Source organism: Oncorhynchus masou, chromosome 1, assembly GCF_036934945.1.
Source record: "Oncorhynchus masou masou isolate Uvic2021 chromosome 1, UVic_Omas_1.1, whole genome shotgun sequence".
NCBI classification, from domain to species: Eukaryota; Metazoa; Chordata; class Actinopteri; order Salmoniformes; family Salmonidae; genus Oncorhynchus; species Oncorhynchus masou.
Genome location: NC_088212.1, coordinates 68,296,872 through 68,315,110, shown reverse-complemented (window position 1 = coordinate 68,315,110; position 18,239 = coordinate 68,296,872). Strand labels below are relative to the sequence as shown.

General features: G+C 45.3%; 1 protein-coding gene across 2 annotated transcripts; it reads left to right on the top strand.

Annotated features, from left to right (window-relative positions):
* Positions 1-862: 862 nt before the first annotated feature.
* On the top strand, positions 863-17,981 carry LOC135548889 (cysteine-rich secretory protein LCCL domain-containing 2-like). Of its 2 annotated transcripts, none has more exons than XM_064978968.1 (13): positions 863-1,067; positions 3,040-3,412; positions 6,207-6,325; positions 9,221-9,353; positions 11,162-11,277; positions 11,761-12,038; positions 12,159-12,286; positions 12,375-12,505; positions 12,633-12,676; positions 12,789-12,861; positions 13,250-13,325; positions 14,923-15,053; positions 16,124-17,981. In XM_064978968.1, the coding sequence occupies exons 2-13, from the start codon at positions 3,137-3,139 to the stop codon at positions 16,173-16,175; spliced, it is 1,557 nt and encodes a 518-aa protein (XP_064835040.1). In that variant the 5' UTR covers positions 863-1,067; positions 3,040-3,136; the 3' UTR covers positions 16,176-17,981. The 2 variants fall into 2 exon arrangements, with proteins under 2 accessions (XP_064835040.1, XP_064835032.1); XM_064978960.1 differs by lacking the exon at positions 863-1,067 and adding an exon at positions 1,739-1,894.
* Positions 17,982-18,239: the final 258 nt, after the last annotated feature.

Sequence of the window (18,239 nt, the reverse complement as noted above, 5' to 3'; positions counted from 1 at the left end):
CATGTGGAGCGTGATGTAGAGGTTGGTGTGCCAGTGATGCAGTGTGTGAATCACAGTGTGTGTAAAGTTCCACCGAGGATTCCCACTCTGACGGGAGGCTTGGTCTCCATACCTGGGGGTAGAAATGTGAATTCCCCCAGCCATCGTCACGGAGACCATGCTGAGCTGTACCAGAGGGAGGGAGATAAAGAGACTGCTCTGACAAACTGGGTACTTGGTACAGAGTGTTTGCACATGTGAGGACAGTGAAGAGAGAAGAGCGTAGTAAGAGCACCACCTATTCTTTATTCCTGTTTGATTTACAACTGTTCTGTTTCAGAACCAAACTGCCCCTCCACTCTGCTATGGAAATAGGACATTCTGTCATGACATACCTTGAGTGGCATCAAAGCAAGGCATCAAAAATAAAAAGCCAACAAGTGAATAGTTGTTCAACCATAAACTGATATCATACCAGCTATCATATCATATGAAGGATATATTATAATACAGCTATAGAGAATTATTAATACTAATAGTGATAATGTAATATGTGTAGAACTATCAAAATAAACCAAATTATAATATCGTATGTGGAATTATTATATTTGCATGTATCTGACTCAATGATATACAATCATGCAATAATCTTTGATAGGCTAATGGTCTTGAAGAAACTCTGGCAAAGCTTTTGGATTGGGAAAGAAACAGAATAGTTATACAAAACTCTATTACGCATTTCGATTGCTCTGCTTCGTAGTGAATTACATACTTTGTGTTTTCCTTTCGACATCAATCGTCAGAGCGCATGATGCTTGCCAAGAACATAGCCTTCTTGAGGAGGGAGCTGTGGGAGTGACTAAAGAAAGGAGAGTTAAGATTTGTTTCCCTCATCGCCCGTTCAGCGGGGTCTCTATATAAAGCACTGCGATGCCGTGGTAAAGTTAATCAAAAGTCACAAAGTTACTCTGCCCTCTAGGACCGCAGCCAACGAGTACAGCTCCACTTCAGCACCAATTTAGCAAACGGGAAATACTCAACCGGCGCAGAAGCTTTTGGATAATTGCCGATAATTGCCAGTGATTGAGGTTAGCATGTTTTTCTACATTTAATCACATGTATTCTGCACCATCTATTCACCATGTAATTCTATGATTTTGTGTGCCCCTGAGTTCAAACGTTTTTATATTGTTCAGATTTGATAAGAATATGTTAACATTTGTTTGTTTAAATAGATTTTCTTTCATCAATGATGTTGTAAATGAATTAGCCGGTCATGAAATACTAAACGTTTCAATATTGTCTTGAACATTGTTATAACACATGCAGTGCTCCAGCCATCATCACTGTCCACATTTCTGCTTCTGTGCTATAATGTCATCCCAGGTGTCAAATGCAAACTGTGCAACATGGCTTATATCAAAAATATAGCTGTTTTGAGTCAGGTTTACCTCAGAGCATGTGTTGTCAACTTGTCCAATGGGAGTTGTGTTGATGTGTGAGACTTCTAGGTTTGACATTGGGGGCAGTATAGGACAGAAGAGCTACTGCAGAACCACCAGGTGGAAGCTCACCAGTTCCTGTATATGTATGTAGGCAGGGTGGCGTGTGTAAGTGGCTGGCTGCTCTGTCTGTCTGTCACTCAGGTATAACATTCATGAGAATGATGAGAAAGGCCCAGAAATAAAGGCTGGTGTGGGTTTGGTGTGAGAAGGTAGGCAGGGACACAAAGAGAGGGCCAGAGGAGGGGTGTGGTGGGATGGTTGGGCTGCCTCAGGCCAGCCGGCTGGCTCCCATCGCTGGCTGTGGCTGCTTGGCTCTGTGACAGTGTGTTGACACAGACCGGCCGTCAGACCTCAAGCCGCCGTTCCAGGCTGAGAGAGAGAGGAGGAATTGAAGGATGCATGGAGCAGTGGTATGACTGCTCTCTCTTTACTTCTCTCCCTCTCTGCCATGCCTTCTCCTGCCGGCTGATTTAGTAGCCCTGCTGTTTGTCTTCTCCTGGCCAATGGGGTTGTGGCTGAGGCTGGGAGCCTGCCTTGTGCCCTGTGTGCTGCGGCAAAGGAGGATGAGAACCACACTACCTCATATTCATACTAAAATGTTCTCTGCATCTGACTCTTCCCCCCTCTCTCTTTATTTGGCTTTCTCTCCCTCTATTTTCATCTCTCTATCCATCATTTTCTCATTAACTAATAACCTTTTCTGCTGTAGTTCTTCCCTACTCCCTCTCTCCCTCTACTGTTTTAGATTGTGATTTTGCAGGTCAGCCAGAGGAGGATCAGAGAGAGGTCACTGAGATGATGGACTTCTTTGCCTGGGAGAGTGAACCTGACTGATTATTCTCTTTCCACCCAGATTATATATCACTCTGGAATACAGGGTCATTAAGGACAATTGATGGCTTTAATGAAATATCTGCAGTCATGTTTACCGATAGATCATAGTTCCAAAGGGGCTGAGTAAGACTCCGACAAAAGAAGAAACTAATTAACAATGTGAATTTCCTTAGTCACTGTGTTGAGCAATCGATGTAAGATTACAATTTGTCATTATTATGGATCTGAAAGGATATCCCCAGCTAATTGCTGTATTATGAAAGAGCTGAAAAGAGCTTTGAAAGGATTTGGCCAAGCTGAAGATGATCAGGTACAATGTGGTGATTAAACTGACGAGATATTGTTTGACTACTGAACGCCTTGTAGAGAGAGTGTATCCTTGGATATGGAGTAATACCACTCATTTAATTGGCTCACCTGTGAAAACTACAGTACTGTGGATAATTGTTGCAAAATCTCTCGGGACTCCACCTTGTTCTTGTGGTTATAGTTATGCAACTTGTACACAATGTGTTGAGATCTGCTGTGATATCATTTCCGGACTGATGTATTGAAACCAGTGAAAATGCCTCAATTAAAATGGAGCAATACCTCTAGTACAGTTTTCTATTGCAAAACCCAGGGTTCTCTTGCGTTAGCTCAGTCGTCTGTCTGGCCATGCGCTTTGCTCTGTAGCCTGCTTTGTTGGCTGGCCGGCTCACAATGTGTTTTCTCCCAACAGCATTGTCTCTGCTGCGCTCAGAACCAGAGCTCACACAAGGCTGCCCACTGTAGTCTGCCTACCCAGAGCCCTAGACACAGACGCCCAGAGACCGGAGATGACTGCTGCCACGCCCTTCTGGCTCTCAGCCCTCACCCTTGCCCTCAACCTCCTGGTCCTCTCTGCCAGGGAAGGAGCTGCCCTCTTCCTGCCCGACTCCAATGAGCTGCGGCAGCTACTGAGCCGGTACCAGGATGACCTGAACAGCACCGATAACACAGCGGGTAGTAGGACCCGACGGGCCATCCAGTGGACAGACCGCGGGGAGATTCTACAACTGCACAACAAACTGAGAGGACAAGTCTACCCCACCGCATCCAACATGGAGTACATGGTGAGAATTGCAATCCTGAAATGTACACTACCGTTCAAAAGTTTGGGGTCACTTAGAAATGTCCTTTGTTTTTGAAAGAAAAGCACATTTTTTGTCCATTTTTAAAATAACATCAAATTGATCAGAAATACAGTGTAGATATTGTGAATGTTGTGAATGACTGTTGTAGCTGGAAATTGCAAATTTTTTAATGGAATATCTACATAGGCGTGCAGAGGCCCATTATCAGCAACCATCACTCCTGTGTTCCAAAGGCACGTTGTGTTAGTTAATCCAAGTTTATCATTTTAAAAGGCGAATTGATCATTAGAAAAGCCTTTTGGATTTAGGGTTAGCACAGCTGAAAACTGTTGTTCTAATTAAAGAAGCAATAAAACTGTCCTTCCTTAGACTAGTTGAGTATCTGAAGCATCAGCATTTGTGGGTTCAATTACAGGCTCAAAATGGCCAGAAACAAAGGACTTTCTTCTGAAACTCGTCAGTCTATTCAGGTTCTGAGAAAGTAAGGCTATTCCATGCGAGAAATTGCCAAGAAACTGAGGATCTCGTACAACGTTGTGAACTAATCCCTTCACAGAACAAGCCCTTAACTGGCAGCTTCATTAAATAGTACCCGCAAAACACCCGTCTCAACGTCAACAGTGAAGAGGCGACTCCGGGATGCTGGCCTTCTAAGCAGAGTTGCAAAGAAAAAGCCATATCGCAGAATGGCCAATAAAAGATTAAGATGGACAGAAGAACACAGACAGAGGAACTCTACCTAGAAGGCCAGCATCCAAGAGTCACCTCCTCACTGTTGACGTTGAGACTGGTGTTTTGCGGGTACTAAAGGTGAAAAATCCCTAATTGCTCTAGGGTTGCCATTGGTATTGGCTGACCGTGGCAGTATCAGTCTCTGTTGCTCAGGAAATACCAAGGTCTTATGTTTATGCGACAGGGATATAATGTAGGTGAGTGTTTATAGGCTCCGCTTTCAGTGGGAGGGTTTTGGGTTTTACTACTGTTAGGTTCTGAACAAACAGAGTAAAAACTCATGGACATCTAGAAAAAGCTCAAACCAAGTTTATTCACCCACTGGTTCATACAGCTGCAAAGACAAAGACATGATTACACGAGAACAAATATTTATGCTTTCCTACTAGGCGCAGTCAACTCCTTGCACATCTAGACAGCCAATACATCTCTGTTGCTTGTCAGGAACTTAATTGGTTCCTCTCACTGTCGCCATGGCCCTGCCTGATGCAAGAACCTTCCTGGGTGTGGAAGTATATGTGTGTAATAAGGCTGTTTCCTTCTCACTTCATCTGACCTGACCTCGGGCCTTCTTCCTCACCCTGGTCCACAACTGTCCTCCCTTATCAGTGACTGAAACCAGACTGTTTTCCCTTTGTCTTTCTCCTTAGGCTCCATGATATTTAACAATACCATGTTTTGACAGAATGTAAACTTTCTGCACTCCCCCTTGTCTCACACAGTAACTTCCCCTACTCCTAGGTTCTATCCGCCCTACATTGACCCCAACATATACATTCATTATACATGTAAAGTCATCAATAAGTTCAAGTATGGTAACATGAATAAGTATTTTTCAAGCTTGAGCCCAGCACGACAACAATCTTCTCTCCTGGAAAAGATGAGCTCATGGTAGTCAACTGCTGGCAGCCTGGAGAGGAGCTGGTTTACTGGGAGGATAATTACACTGACTCTACACTACCTGCTGGTAGTCAGACACTTCAGAGAGGGGTGAATGAGGACGGGGTAGGCCAGGGGAGGACAGAGAGAATGAGTGAGGCCAGAGTGGCCAGTGGAGGAGAAACGGAGTGCTACATGAAGGAGGGATGGATATAATGGGAAGGGGACTGTTGAGAAGAGAGAGCACTGAATGTTATTGAGAGCGATAGTGTTTATGGAATGTGGTGACTGGGTAAGAGGGTGTGCTGAGTTTAAGGTTAATATAGTTTAGATGGACAGACTCGGGGGGGGGTAGTACAGATGTAGTACTGACAGTGTGATGTCTTGTCTGTGTGACTGTGGTCTGGCAGGAGAGGAAGGGCCATGAAGTCTCCCTCTGCCCTGCTCTGCTGTTCTAAGCCAGGCCTCAGCCAACAAGCTTGGTTCTGAGGAAAGGACTGGGGGTATAGCCGAGCTGGCATGCATATGTATGTGTGTGTATTTGTATGTGTGGTGGTGGTGACCACCAAGGGCCTGGAAATGTACTGGGGAGAGACACTGTGAGGCGCCACACTGTACCAGTCCCCTCCTCCCCCATATCCTGGTGGTGAGAGTAGTGGCAGAGATGAGGTGCATCCCCCCCTTTCCACCCTCTTTTCCACGGGTAGAGAGAGAAACCCGCTCAGAAAATATGCCTAATTCAGCTGTGATTGCTGGGGATTTGTAGTGGAGTGAGGCCAGGCGCTGCTCCACTCACATTTCCTGGGCTAAAGCTAATGTTTTACTTGTATCCAGATCAATTTCAGCTCCCTGGGAAGAAAGAGGGAGAGCAGAGGCCTACAAAGGTAGCTAGTGCTTAGGTAGGTAGCTATGAGGAGACAGGAGGAGCAGTTATTATATGAAGGGGATCTTCCTGGGGGCCTGATATTAAAGCAGCTGGGGTAAGTCGATCTGTGGTGATGGTCATGGATGCAGGTAGTTTTGATGGGTCTGTCTCACTGTTCACTGATCACATGTTGGAGTGTGTCACAGTGTGGACCCCTTTGCTGTCATTAATATTACTGAAATGTGTGAGTTTTAGTGTTACAACTTTGTTCTAACAGTGTTATTTGTGTGTTTCCAGGTCTGGGATGATGAGCTGGAGAGGTCAGCCACTCACTGGGCAGAGGCATGCCAGTGGGAACATGGACCTAATGACCTGCTCATGTCCATCGGTCAGAACCTCGCCGTTCATTGGGGCAGGTAAGACAATGTGACACACACACGAATGCATGTACACTTCGCACACACACACACTCTTTGTGCTTTATTCTGTCTGCTACTGAGTCTTTATGAGTCTGTAGTGTGGCTGTTAGGTGCGGATGTACACTGAGTGAACAAAACATTTTGAACATCTGCTCTGTCCACGATAGACTGACCAGGTGAAAACTATGATCCCTTATTTATGTCACTTGTTAAATCAACTTCAATCAGTGTAGATGAAGGGGAGAAGACAAGTTAAAGAAAGATTTTTAAGCCTTGATACAATTAAGACATTTTTTTTTTTTTTTACCTTTTATTTTACTAGGCAAGTCAGTTAAGAACAAATTCTTATTTTCAATGACGGCCTAGGAACAGTGGGTTAACTGCCTTGTTCAGGGGCAGAACAACAGATTTGTACCTTGTCAGCTCGGGGATTCGACCTTGCAACCTTTCGATTACTAGTCCAACGCTCTAACCACTAGGCTACCCTGCCGTGTGCCATTCAGAAGGTGAATGAGCAAGGCAAAAGGTTTAAGTGACTTTGAACAGGGTAGGGTAGTAGGAGCCAGGCGCACCGGTTTGTGTCAAGAACTGCATCACTGCTGTTTTTTTCATGCTCAACAGTTTCTCGTGTGTATCAAGAATGGTCCATCACCCAAATCACATCTAGCCAACTTTTGGATGCCTATGGGAGGGCGTCTCCCGCTCAGCCCAGTCCAAGCTCTTCTCTGTCTTGGCACCCCAATGGTGGAGTCCCTGCCCATCTTCCGAAAACATCTAAAACCCTACCTCTTCAAAAAGTATATTTTTTTCAAATGTTATTTTGTTTTTATTGAGGAACACAAAGAAAGTACAAATGAAGTAAAAGAACAACAAAAAAGATCTGTCAGTTACAGCGTGCACACGTTCATCAGAGTAGTAACAGTGACATCATCTTTGAATTACAGTACAAAGAAATTAATGTTTGTTCTATGTCAAAACCCATTATCTTTCCAATGTTAGATCTTATCTCTCCCCAGTTTGTTTCGATTGCGGGGCAGGACCAAAATCTTTGAGAGTGATCCACCCTTGATAGTCCGCATTCTCTCCAACAAGTGTGTAGGGAACCAGTCTGTTTTGATTTCAGTTTAGGTGTTATGAAGAAACGTATAACATTCTTCCAACAGAATTCACTCCATGACCTTGAGTTGGTGGAGCTTTGTTGAGTCTCTAATACGTTCAACCATGTTTCATCAGTTATTTCAATGTTAAGTTCCTCCTCCCATTTCTGTTTAATATAGTTTGTAGATAGTAGTTTGTTTCTTTGAGGATTGATCACCCAAGTAAAGATTGGAAATAGTTTTTTTGATACTCCCCAATTTGTATGTGTTAGTGAATACTTGGATACAGTTTTGAGGTGTTCGAGGGTCAATCACTTTTATCTCCCGTAAGAAATAGTGCCGAACTTGTAGATATCTGTAAAAATCTTGTTTATCCAAGCCATGGTTTTTAACTTATGTCCTGGAAGTTCTCTAGGTTCCCATTCCTTATAATTGTACTGAATGATGTGATGCCTTTCTGCATCCACCGTTTAAATCTGCTGTCCTGAGTTGCAGGGATGAAGCTGGGGTCGTATGTGGGCCAACTCAGCAATTTGACCTCTGTCTAAAGGATTTTGCTTAACTACCTTAAACCATGTCTTAAGAGAGAATAAATCCACGGATGTTGTCTAGGTCTCAATTGGGCTGACACAAAATATTATTTTAGGCTCTCCAAACAGTATCTTAAATAATCCTCCTCCTCGCCCGACTCCCCCCCCCACACACATACACACTCCACCTCTCCTTCTAGCTCTGACTCTACTGATAACTGTTATTGAAGAAAAATGTACTTTCTATTTGTGTGATATGTGGCTGTCCCATCTACAGTAACTATCTTAAGATGAATGCATTAACTGTATGTTGCTCTGGACAAGAGCATCTGCTAAATGACTCAAATTAAACATTTCAAAACATGGGCCAGCATCCTTGTGAAAAGCTTTCGACACCTTGTAGAATTCATGCCCTGACAAATTGAGCCTGTTCTGAGGGCAAAGGTGGGGTGGAGTGCAACTTAATATTAGGAAGGTATTCATAATGTTGGCTATACTCAGTGTATGTATTTGTGCTGTGTGTTTGTTAGGGTATTCAGAGCATTGCAGCCTGACAGTGGGGCTCTTTGTGTATGACAGTGGAGGGCTCCCTCAGCAGGTGCCATTCCGGGAATCCGCTCACTTGAGCTCTCACGGCCCCCCCTCTCTCTCTCTCTCTCTCTCTCTCACACACAGTCTCTCTCTCACACAGTCTCTCTCTCTCTCTCTCTCTCTCTCTCACACAGTCTCTCTCTCTCTCTCACACAGTCTCTCTCTCTCTCTCTCTCTCTCTCTCTCACAGTCTCTCTCTCTCTCTCACACAGTCTCTCTCTCTCTCTCTCACACAGTCTCTCTCTCTCTCTCTCACACAGCCCCCCTCTCCCCCTCTCTCTTCTGATGCCAGCACCGGCTAGGGCTGTTTTTCTCCTTCTCCACTGCGATTTTGTAGTCTCAGCACTTTTCAATACCGTAAAAAGAGATGTTTACAATAAAGGGCCATAATTGATTCGACAGGCTGTGGAGCCGTGTTTAGTTTTTGTAATTTTTTCTCAGCATGGCTCATGTTCCCTGATGTTGTAGGGAAACAGACTGTGAGTGTGTCTGCTGGGTCAGAACCGGACTAATCAGTGGAGGCCTGAGGGGAGGCTGGTGCAGTGCGTCTCAAGCTCAGCCAAAGCACCTGGCAGCCCCCTCAGATATCCCTCATGTGGCCCTGGCAGCTGGAGGTCCTCCTGTATGAGCTCTCTGTGCTGCTGAGGCTGATGCTGCTCCCTCTGTGTCTACAGGTACCGCTCCCCGGCCTACCACGTCCAGGCCTGGTATGATGAGGTGAAGGACTACACCTACCCCTACCAACATGAGTGCAATCCCTGGTGTCCCGACCGCTGCTCAGGGCCCATGTGCACCCACTACACCCAGGTGAGTCTTGGCTAGGGGAGAAAGGGGGTGGGGGTTCTGAATTTGGAGCTTTGAGTTCATGAGCCTGTGCAGTGTTCAAGATCATAAGTCTCCTTTCTACCATCATTATATAATGGACAGCACGTGACTTTTAAATGTGATGCTGCAGGTATTCAGGTCCTGTGTAAAAACAACGCGTTACCTGCAGCCTCTTCAATGGGTGTCCATGAACTAAAAACAGGGGGAGTGCCTTAAACAGTGTGGTTACCATAGGACCACATGGGGGCACAGTAGTGTAGTGACAGGGGAAGATATGTGCTTGCCTCAGGACCATTAAACCATCACATCAGAAAGGGTGCAACAAAGTGGTAGAAAGAGGAATAAACAGAGGGGAAGAGAGGGACAAGAGGGGGACAAAGAGGGAGAATTAGCCTCCTCTCCTCATAGACTTTACTTTGTAGCTGGGATGGGTTTGTGAAAACAGCCCGACTCATCCTCCTGCATCTGCATACTTCACATGGGAAACCAGGTCACTAGCATCTGGAAACACTTCCCAGACACACCAATCGTCTCTGTGCTTGACCTGGATTCCTTTGAAGATGGAATGCGGGGAACAATGCCAAGTCTGAACACCCTCTCCTTGTTTCTGCCTTTCATTTTCTAGACATACTAGTGTAGCGTAGCATAGTTGGGGTCCAATCCCTACCATAACACTCCTAAGCTAGGTTATGCTAGCCCCTCCGGGTCAGTATCCTCATAGTCTCTCTCTGGGATGACACAGAGCTTTACCACAGGCTCCAGCCCTCATCATCACATCTCTGTGTATGCTGTAGTGGTGTAGCAGTGTGGTGTCTATGCTGAGTCATTGTCCCTAAGTCAATACTGCCTGTGGCCTCTCACTGGCCCAGGAAAGGGAAACACATTCCTGAAAGAGAGGGGAGAGGAGTGAGAGTCAGAGAGAGAGGAGGAGGAAGGAGAATTAGGGGTACAGGGGGAAAGTGTGGTATTGGAGTCATGTAACAAGCTCTCAGTAGTAGGACTGCCTGCCTGTCAAATCCATAGGGGATGCCTGTAGCTTTACATTTAAGTAGTTAAAAAAACTGTATTACTATAATGCTTGTTATTTTTTCACTTTTGTATTTGGCGTTTGAATTTTGATTGATACTGTTATTGTACTGCATTGTTGAGGAGAGTTAGCAAGCAAGCATTTCACTGTACCTTGTACATGTGACCAATGAACTTTGATTTGATTGAACTACCTCTCCATATTGACAGAGGAAGTGGGCCTGTCCAGAGTTGTCTTTGTTCAGTCCGAGCCACTGCCAGTATCATTTATTTACATTATTAAACTGGATCATGAGAATGATCACAGAATGTCGCAGGAAACAAACTGTGGTCACATTCGACTTCTATCTCCCTCTGACTGGGGCCGAATGAAAGAGCAGCCTCTTCTAAGGGCCCCTGTGGCCCCATCAATCTGCCTCCAACACCCCAGCATGGGAGCCACTTCCTGTGGCAGGAATGAGGGATCTATGAGGGTCGAGAGAGATGAGTGAGAAAAGGAGAGAGGTCTACAGTGACATGGTGCTTCCTACTAATGTGTCTGTGAGGCTCTTTCTCTGACCTCCATAGACACCCATGTCAGGCCCTTTCAAAGGCTGCAGGGCTCCAGGTCAAATAGTTTCAGCTCGTAGAGTTGTCTGCACTTTTATGTGGAGCTGAGGAACTGTGTCAGTGGAGATGGATGTGTGGTCATAGAAAGAAAGAGTCAGCGATGCGAATATCCTTTTATAATAACAATGTTAATGGAAGTGTTGTCTTCTCTGCAGCTGGTCTGGGCCACCACTAGTCGTGTGGGGTGTGCAGTGCACGTGTGTCCCAGGATGAACGTGTGGGGGGAGATCTGGGAGAACGCTGTTTACCTCGTCTGTAACTACTCCCCCAAGTAAGACCAACTCACTAACATTACTCTCATTTCCCCACTCATTCACATATCGTGTCTCCAGTGTTCTGTTTTACATACTTCTTACCACCACATGGGGTGTTTACCTAATACCAAACACTTTTGAGGGCACATGTCAGGGTATGAATTGTTCTGTCTAATGTTACAGTTAAAGTGTCTGTCTAAGAAGTATTTCATGACACATTGAGGCCAATTCTGAAATTCCAGCAGAAGTTCAAATATAAAAATAATAAAGGAAGGGGAAAGAGAAACAGGTCCTAAGCAGAATGTTCCAGACAGACCTCATTTAATTTCCAGAGGGACAGCGTGTGTGTTTTCATTATCCAGCTGGACTCAAGGTTTTAAGAGTGTGTGATAATGTGCAAAGAACACATGAATAATTACTAGGCCATGTGCCGTGACGGCTGAGTGCTGATTAGTTTCCAGCCAGTCATCCTGACCACTGTGCTCCTTCCTCCTCCCCAGGGGTAACTGGATCGGAGAGGCCCCTTACCAACATGGCCGCCCATGCTCCCAGTGCCCTCCTAGCTATGGAGGAAGCTGCAGGGACAACCTTTGCTTCAAGGGGGACTCTCAGCGTTCTGAGACTGAGGACATGAACGAGGTGGAGAAAGCTCAGATTCCCATGTCACCCCGCACCACCACCAAGCCTGTCCCCAGACCCCAACCCAAGCCTGCTGCTCCCAAGAAGCCCTCCGCTCCCAAGCCCTCCACTCCCAAGGCTCCCACCAGCACTTTCCTTGGTGAGTTTGACTAGTGGGAATTGTGGTGGGGACTTTCAAAGTTGACTGTTTGAATGTACTGTTTGGGAAGGAATGCCACTGAAATCCCTAATTAACCAGTCCTTTATTTGTTGTCCACAGCCCAAAACATCAAGTGTGAGACCAAAATGCGTGACAAGTGCAAGGGAGCAACCTGCAACAGATTCAACTGCCCTGCTAACTGCCAGAACAAGAAAGGGAAAGTGTGGGGGGCGCTCTTCTATGATGTGGTGAGTCTCACACTGAAGTCCAACATTTCACACTATACAGTTAGTATGCCTGAATGTGTTTCTAAGGATTCTGTTTCTATTTTTCCAGCAATCAAGTATCTGTCGTGCTGCTATGCACTATGGCATCATCAATAACAATGGTGGTCTGGTGGACACTACGAGGAAAGACAAGTTGCCATTCTTCGTCAAGGCAACAAAGAACGGCATTGAGTCATTCAGGTAGATATTTCTGGCAGTCTTTATTTTCTGTCGTCATTCTGCCTGCTATGCTCATTCATGGTTTGTGAAATGAATGATTTCCTGAAATGTAATGCTCTTCTAATGCCTGACTTTGATCTCTTCACAGTAAATACAAAGCCGGCAATGCATTTGTGGTGTCCAAAGTGGAAAGTAAGTCAAACTTTTTCCAGAATAAGTGGAGCATGCACACCCTTGTTTTTATCTTCTTCACCTGATGACTTTTGCAGCTGTTGATGGCGTATGTCTCCTCTCTGTACCACAGGACAATCAGTGGACTGCTATGCAACAGTGGTGGAGATCTGCCCCTTCAAGAAGCCCTACTCCAACTGCCCAAGGTGCCCAGCTCCTCTCCCCCCACCATTGTTTCACACGCACAACAAGAAGTGATGACTTGTGAATTAAGGGCTTTGCTTTGTAAGCAAAATGTAATTAGAGTCAGATTCCTGCTCTGGGCCAAATTCTTTAAACCTTCAGTACAAAACCACTGGAATCTCTTAAACATGCAGACTCTGCTAGAAAGAAGCGTCAGTCTTTCCTCTGTTCTACAGAAGTTCTATGGAAAATGTGTCGGGGTTATTCATAACATGACATACATTACTTTTAGCTAAATGGCAAATTCGTGCATAAATCCTGCATTTCTCATTGTTGCAACATAAATCATGGGTCTGCCCATTCAATTGTGTTTGTCAATAATAGTGCAATCTCAATGTGTCTCTCCCTCAGAGTGTTCTGTCCGGCCAACTGCAAGAATGAGCCATCCTACTGGGCTCCGGTGGTTGGGAACAGCTTCTACACAGAGGTAAGTACTGGACCTAGTCACTGGGTATACCAGAAGGGCCTCAACATGCCTGTCCTATCCTCCTGACCATGCTGAGAGGTCATACTGACAGAGGACAAAACGTTTGTCCCCACTGGGCCTGCCAGACAGATACACCTCAGTGTGTCTGCTCCCCAGAGAACTGTATCTGACTGGAATACTGACCTGATTTATGTTGGACAGCAGATGAGTGTGGTCTTGCCCCGTTGAGCACTTAAGAGACTGTGGCCTGAGGCGACCACGAGCAACTTCTGAATAGCGGTGTGAACATAGTTGGAATTGGAGCACTGGTGATGCAGGCCTTGTAATGGTCGCCAGTAATGTCTCTCCCAGTGCTGAGTTCGACCACACACAGCTGCTCAGTCCTGGCTGGCTGACTAACTGACTCATAACTGGCCCAGAGATTGCATGCCTGAGGCCTGAGGCATTGGACTGTGTCAGGAGAGGGCTTTAGGACTAGTCTCAGAGAGGGAGGAGCAGTGGGACACACTGTCACCTCCATTATTGTCACATCACCTCAGTTCCTGTCAGATCACCTCTATCACTTCCTAATGACCCGAGGACAAATCTCAAGTGATACACTATACTCCATACAGAGCGCTACCTTTGGCCAGAGACACATACGGCTCTAGTGACAAGGAATGCACTATATAGAGAATAATATGCCATTGGAGAGACGCCATATGTCATTCTAAAATCACCTCTGGCCTAAGTTGCAAATTGCATGTGTAAACTAATGTGATACTGCAGTGGGTGAAAGGAGTGAAACAAATAATGATGCTCCCCTGGGAACAATTTTGGACCTAAATTGACCCAGTTACATGAAGTTGATGTTTTACGTGTTCTTGCCTCGAACGAACTTGACGACTCTTGTTTTCCACCAACATTATTTCACTTAGATGTAGTCCAACTGGACACAGCAGTTTCCCAGAGATCTCAAACAGAGCCCAATGACTGTATTTTGTCAGGGCAGAGCCTGATTCTAACACTTAAACACTCACAGCGCCAACTAACACTGAGCAAAAAACAGCAGAAGGAGAAGTACAGGCCTATATTGACATGACAGAAGTCCCCAGACACCTGTCCGGTTCACCAGACACCAGGGAATGTGGCCTGTGTTAGGCTAGACCAGTGTGATGGAGTATGATGAATGAGCTTCCAGGTTAGTGATAAGGACCCAGGGTCTGACACACTGGAGCCAGACTCAGTGCTTCGGACTGGGGGACAGGAGGCACCATGCCCTGCCTCAGAACCATGTGTGGAGTGTACAGCTCTCTGCTGCTGTCTGTCATCTGTAATCCAGAGTGGGGCAGCAGTTTACATCCTGATAATGATGTGCCTGGCTTCGGCCTTGCTAATGTACATGTACAGGATTTGTACAGGATTTGTAGAAATGGAATGCTCTGGAAACGAATACACTGACTGTATTTGGTGTGGCTCTGTGCACTGTATGTGCCTGCACTGTACCGAATACAAGAAGCTTTACTGATATAGTGAAATGGAATAATACGCCATGAGTGCTGTATCTGATCGCATGAGAGGTATATTGAACCCTCTCTTCTGATCTCCCCTCCCTCAGCGCTCCAGTATCTGCCGAGCAGCCATCCATGCCGGGGTGATCCAAGCCGGCGGGGGCTACGTGGACGTCCTGGCCCTGGATAAGAAGAAGAGTTATGTTGGCGTCCTGAAGAACGGCATCCAGTCAGAGAGGTGGGTGCTCTATCCTCCTCTTCCCCTGTAAAATACCCTTCCCTGCCCTCTCCCTACCCTTCCCTCGCACACCCTTCTCTCGCACACCCCTCCCCTGTCAGACAGAGGTCTAGGGCTCAAGCACGGAAGCCATTGGCGCCAAGTCCATGTTTGGCACACAGGCGTGCAAGAGTAATGGTGTGGTTTGGTGTGCGGACGGCCCACACATGAACTCTTTGCTTACTTTACCCGGACATTCAATGGAGTGTGCAAAGTGCTGCATGGCCAAAATCAGCTGAGCTAGAGTACAGTGGAATCTAATGCTGAAATCAAGGGCCCCCTCACTGGGAGCCTCACCTTAACCTTAGTGTGGGTGAGGACATGGGCTGTCAGTGACAGGGAACAGTATAGTATTACAACCATGGCCATCAACAGTCAGCCCCCGGTGTGATAGAGACTGATCCAGAGGTTGACTTCTGTCCAAGTGATGACCCAGCTGTTAGGAAGTGGGGCGTACACGTAGCTGGTTGGGTGGACGGCTCTTTAATAAGGAGGAAATAATCACAGCCTATCCATTTACCTGGGGATGGAAAAGCTGTCGGCGGCTGACTCAGTGCTTCCCTCTGCAGATAATTGCAGCCGATCTGATGCCAATGGGACGGGCATCATCCTGTGATTACTGAGATTGGCAGGCCTTCAGGGCCTCTCCACTAATGAATTAATAACAAAGCCGTCAGGCCCAGCACAGTAGTCAATAGTGGTTGTTGGAAAGATCACTCAATCACTATAACAGCATGGCTAACAATGAGCCAGTGTTTGAGTCATGTTCCCAGATACGACCACTGTGATTACGCTACTCTTACTGTAGGATGTCATGAGCAACAGGCTGACTTGAATTGGAGCCACACACGATCAATGACAAAAATACATTTGGTCTACAAAACAACTGACTGACTTGACAGCAATATGGTTTATATTATTGTAGTTATCTTTAGATTTATCTTAGTAATGAGTTGAAAGGACACTGGTTAACTGTTTGAGTTCATGAATGAATGCTCAATGTAACCGTCTCTCTCACTTCTCATTTGCAGTAAGAGCAATCCAGAGGGTGGCTCGTTCCGTGTTTTTGCTGTGAGGGAGTGAGTCTCCTCCATCTCAGGGCCTCCCACTCATTGGTTCAGGGACTAACAGGGTCCCCCATCTGCTCTCAAGGGGCAGGAAGTGCCCACAGGTTTGATGCCATGGCAACTCCTCCCATCTGTCTCTGTCCCCCACTCTGGGAGGATGCAGAACTTCCCATTGGACCAACAGACACTTCTCCCTCTTAGCTAATAAATAGTAGCTGACTGCTCAATTCGGTGGCTAACATCGCAAAGAACCCTTCTGCCTTCTCCTACCCTTCTCACCTTTAAACCCCAGATGTGGATATTTTTGTAAGATACACAAACGTTAATGCAAAATGATGTGTAACATCAAAGACCAATAGAACAGCTGGTGCTGGAACTCTGCGTCTTGACATGTAGTTCGATTTCAAATCAAATATGTCATATTTGTTTATATTTTATGTTCTTAATACAAAAGTGAATCATTGGTCTCCATGCACAGGAATGTATATTGATCACTGTATTTAATCATTCTGTACAGATTTAATTAATTCATTTTTTCCTTCTTAAATGGGTGTATATTGACAGTTTTATGTGTTTATAATGTATTTTGTAGCTTGTCTCTGCTTTCCCAACCCATTTATGCTTTCATTGTGGTCTTTACCTTTGGCGGATAGGCCATGGTGCTTGAGTTAGGAGAGGATCTGTGTTTGGCATGCTGGACGAGCTCACAGTGGACAGGCAGACAGAGACAGACAGACTTAGGGGTTGCGTAGGAAGGGGAATGAGGAGGAGGAGGAGGAGGAGGAGGGGAAGGCAATACCTCCAAGGAAAAGAAACCTTTCCTGAATACAGCTTGTACAACTTCCAGTGTCAATAATGTTCAGACGATCTGGTTAAGGTACAAAAACATTGTAGCGATATTCTGTCCACTGTGAGCTCAGGAAGGCAATGGGAGCCTGTGTGGGCAGGGCTTTCAAAATGGTGGCATATCTGGCTTAATCCAAGGACATTCACAGATGAACAATGTTCTTGTTTGATAAATGATTCTGTATTTATAATAGCTCACTGCTTCATTCGCCCCTTTCCTCTCTTGATGCCATGTGTTTTGATTGAATAAGAGAAATACTCCAAGATAGGTTGAATTTGTCCCCACTTAAGACAGTTGAATGTTGCAGGTTTTGTAGAAAGAGTGTCTTATACAGTCCAATGTGAGAAAGGTGTGCCAAGTGTTCCTATCAGCAGGCTTAGCTTCTGTTAGGATTCATGCACTAGGTAATGATTTGTAAATTACACAAAGGATGCAGAACATGGATCTGTTTAAACCACTCATACCCAGGGATGTAATAAATAGTTACTTATCCAGAAGGAAGGCACACAGAGGCAGAGGCAGGCTTCAGTTGGGGAATATCCTCTTAAATGCTGAGACTTTGTCATGAAAGGAGAGTAAATCTATGTAGATTTATGCTGGAGGGTTAGGGTCTCCTAAAGAAGGACATTAGGTATCCTCTATCTATCCCTAGGCTAGACTGGTCAGCAGTGTAGCCATTCTCTCTTTGTTTTAGTTTAATATTTCTATGTTTTTTTAGGCTACCTCAGTCTTATAGTACATGGGCAATCTTAAAGGAAATGGTAATGGTTTGTACAGCTTTGGAAATGGAGTGTAATACTTTGGTTTGTCTTATCTGAACTGTTCTCTCTGCTGTAAAGCCTTCTTTCTAAATATATGTGTTGTGTTATTTTCGTTTGTTTGTCTAGTTTGTATGGTGTTTATAGGCATTGGATGGGGTTTTGTATTTTTTTTTTTGTACAATTAGAAAATAATTAAAGTTTGAAATAGTTAGAATGTTTGTTTATTTTGTACACTGGATATAGTAGGATACAATGGCTACATTTGCCAAGGTAGTAGGAAGATGTTCCTACAGCAATTTAGCATAAATACTGATTTCTCAACAATCCAACTACAGCAACACATCTTGTACAGCAACACAGCTTGAGCCAGATCATATGACTGGAGCAGTCATGTGACATGACAGGCATGCTGAGGTCCACAGCAGGCATGCATGGAATAGAGACCGAGGCCACCCAGGTTAGGCCCATTATC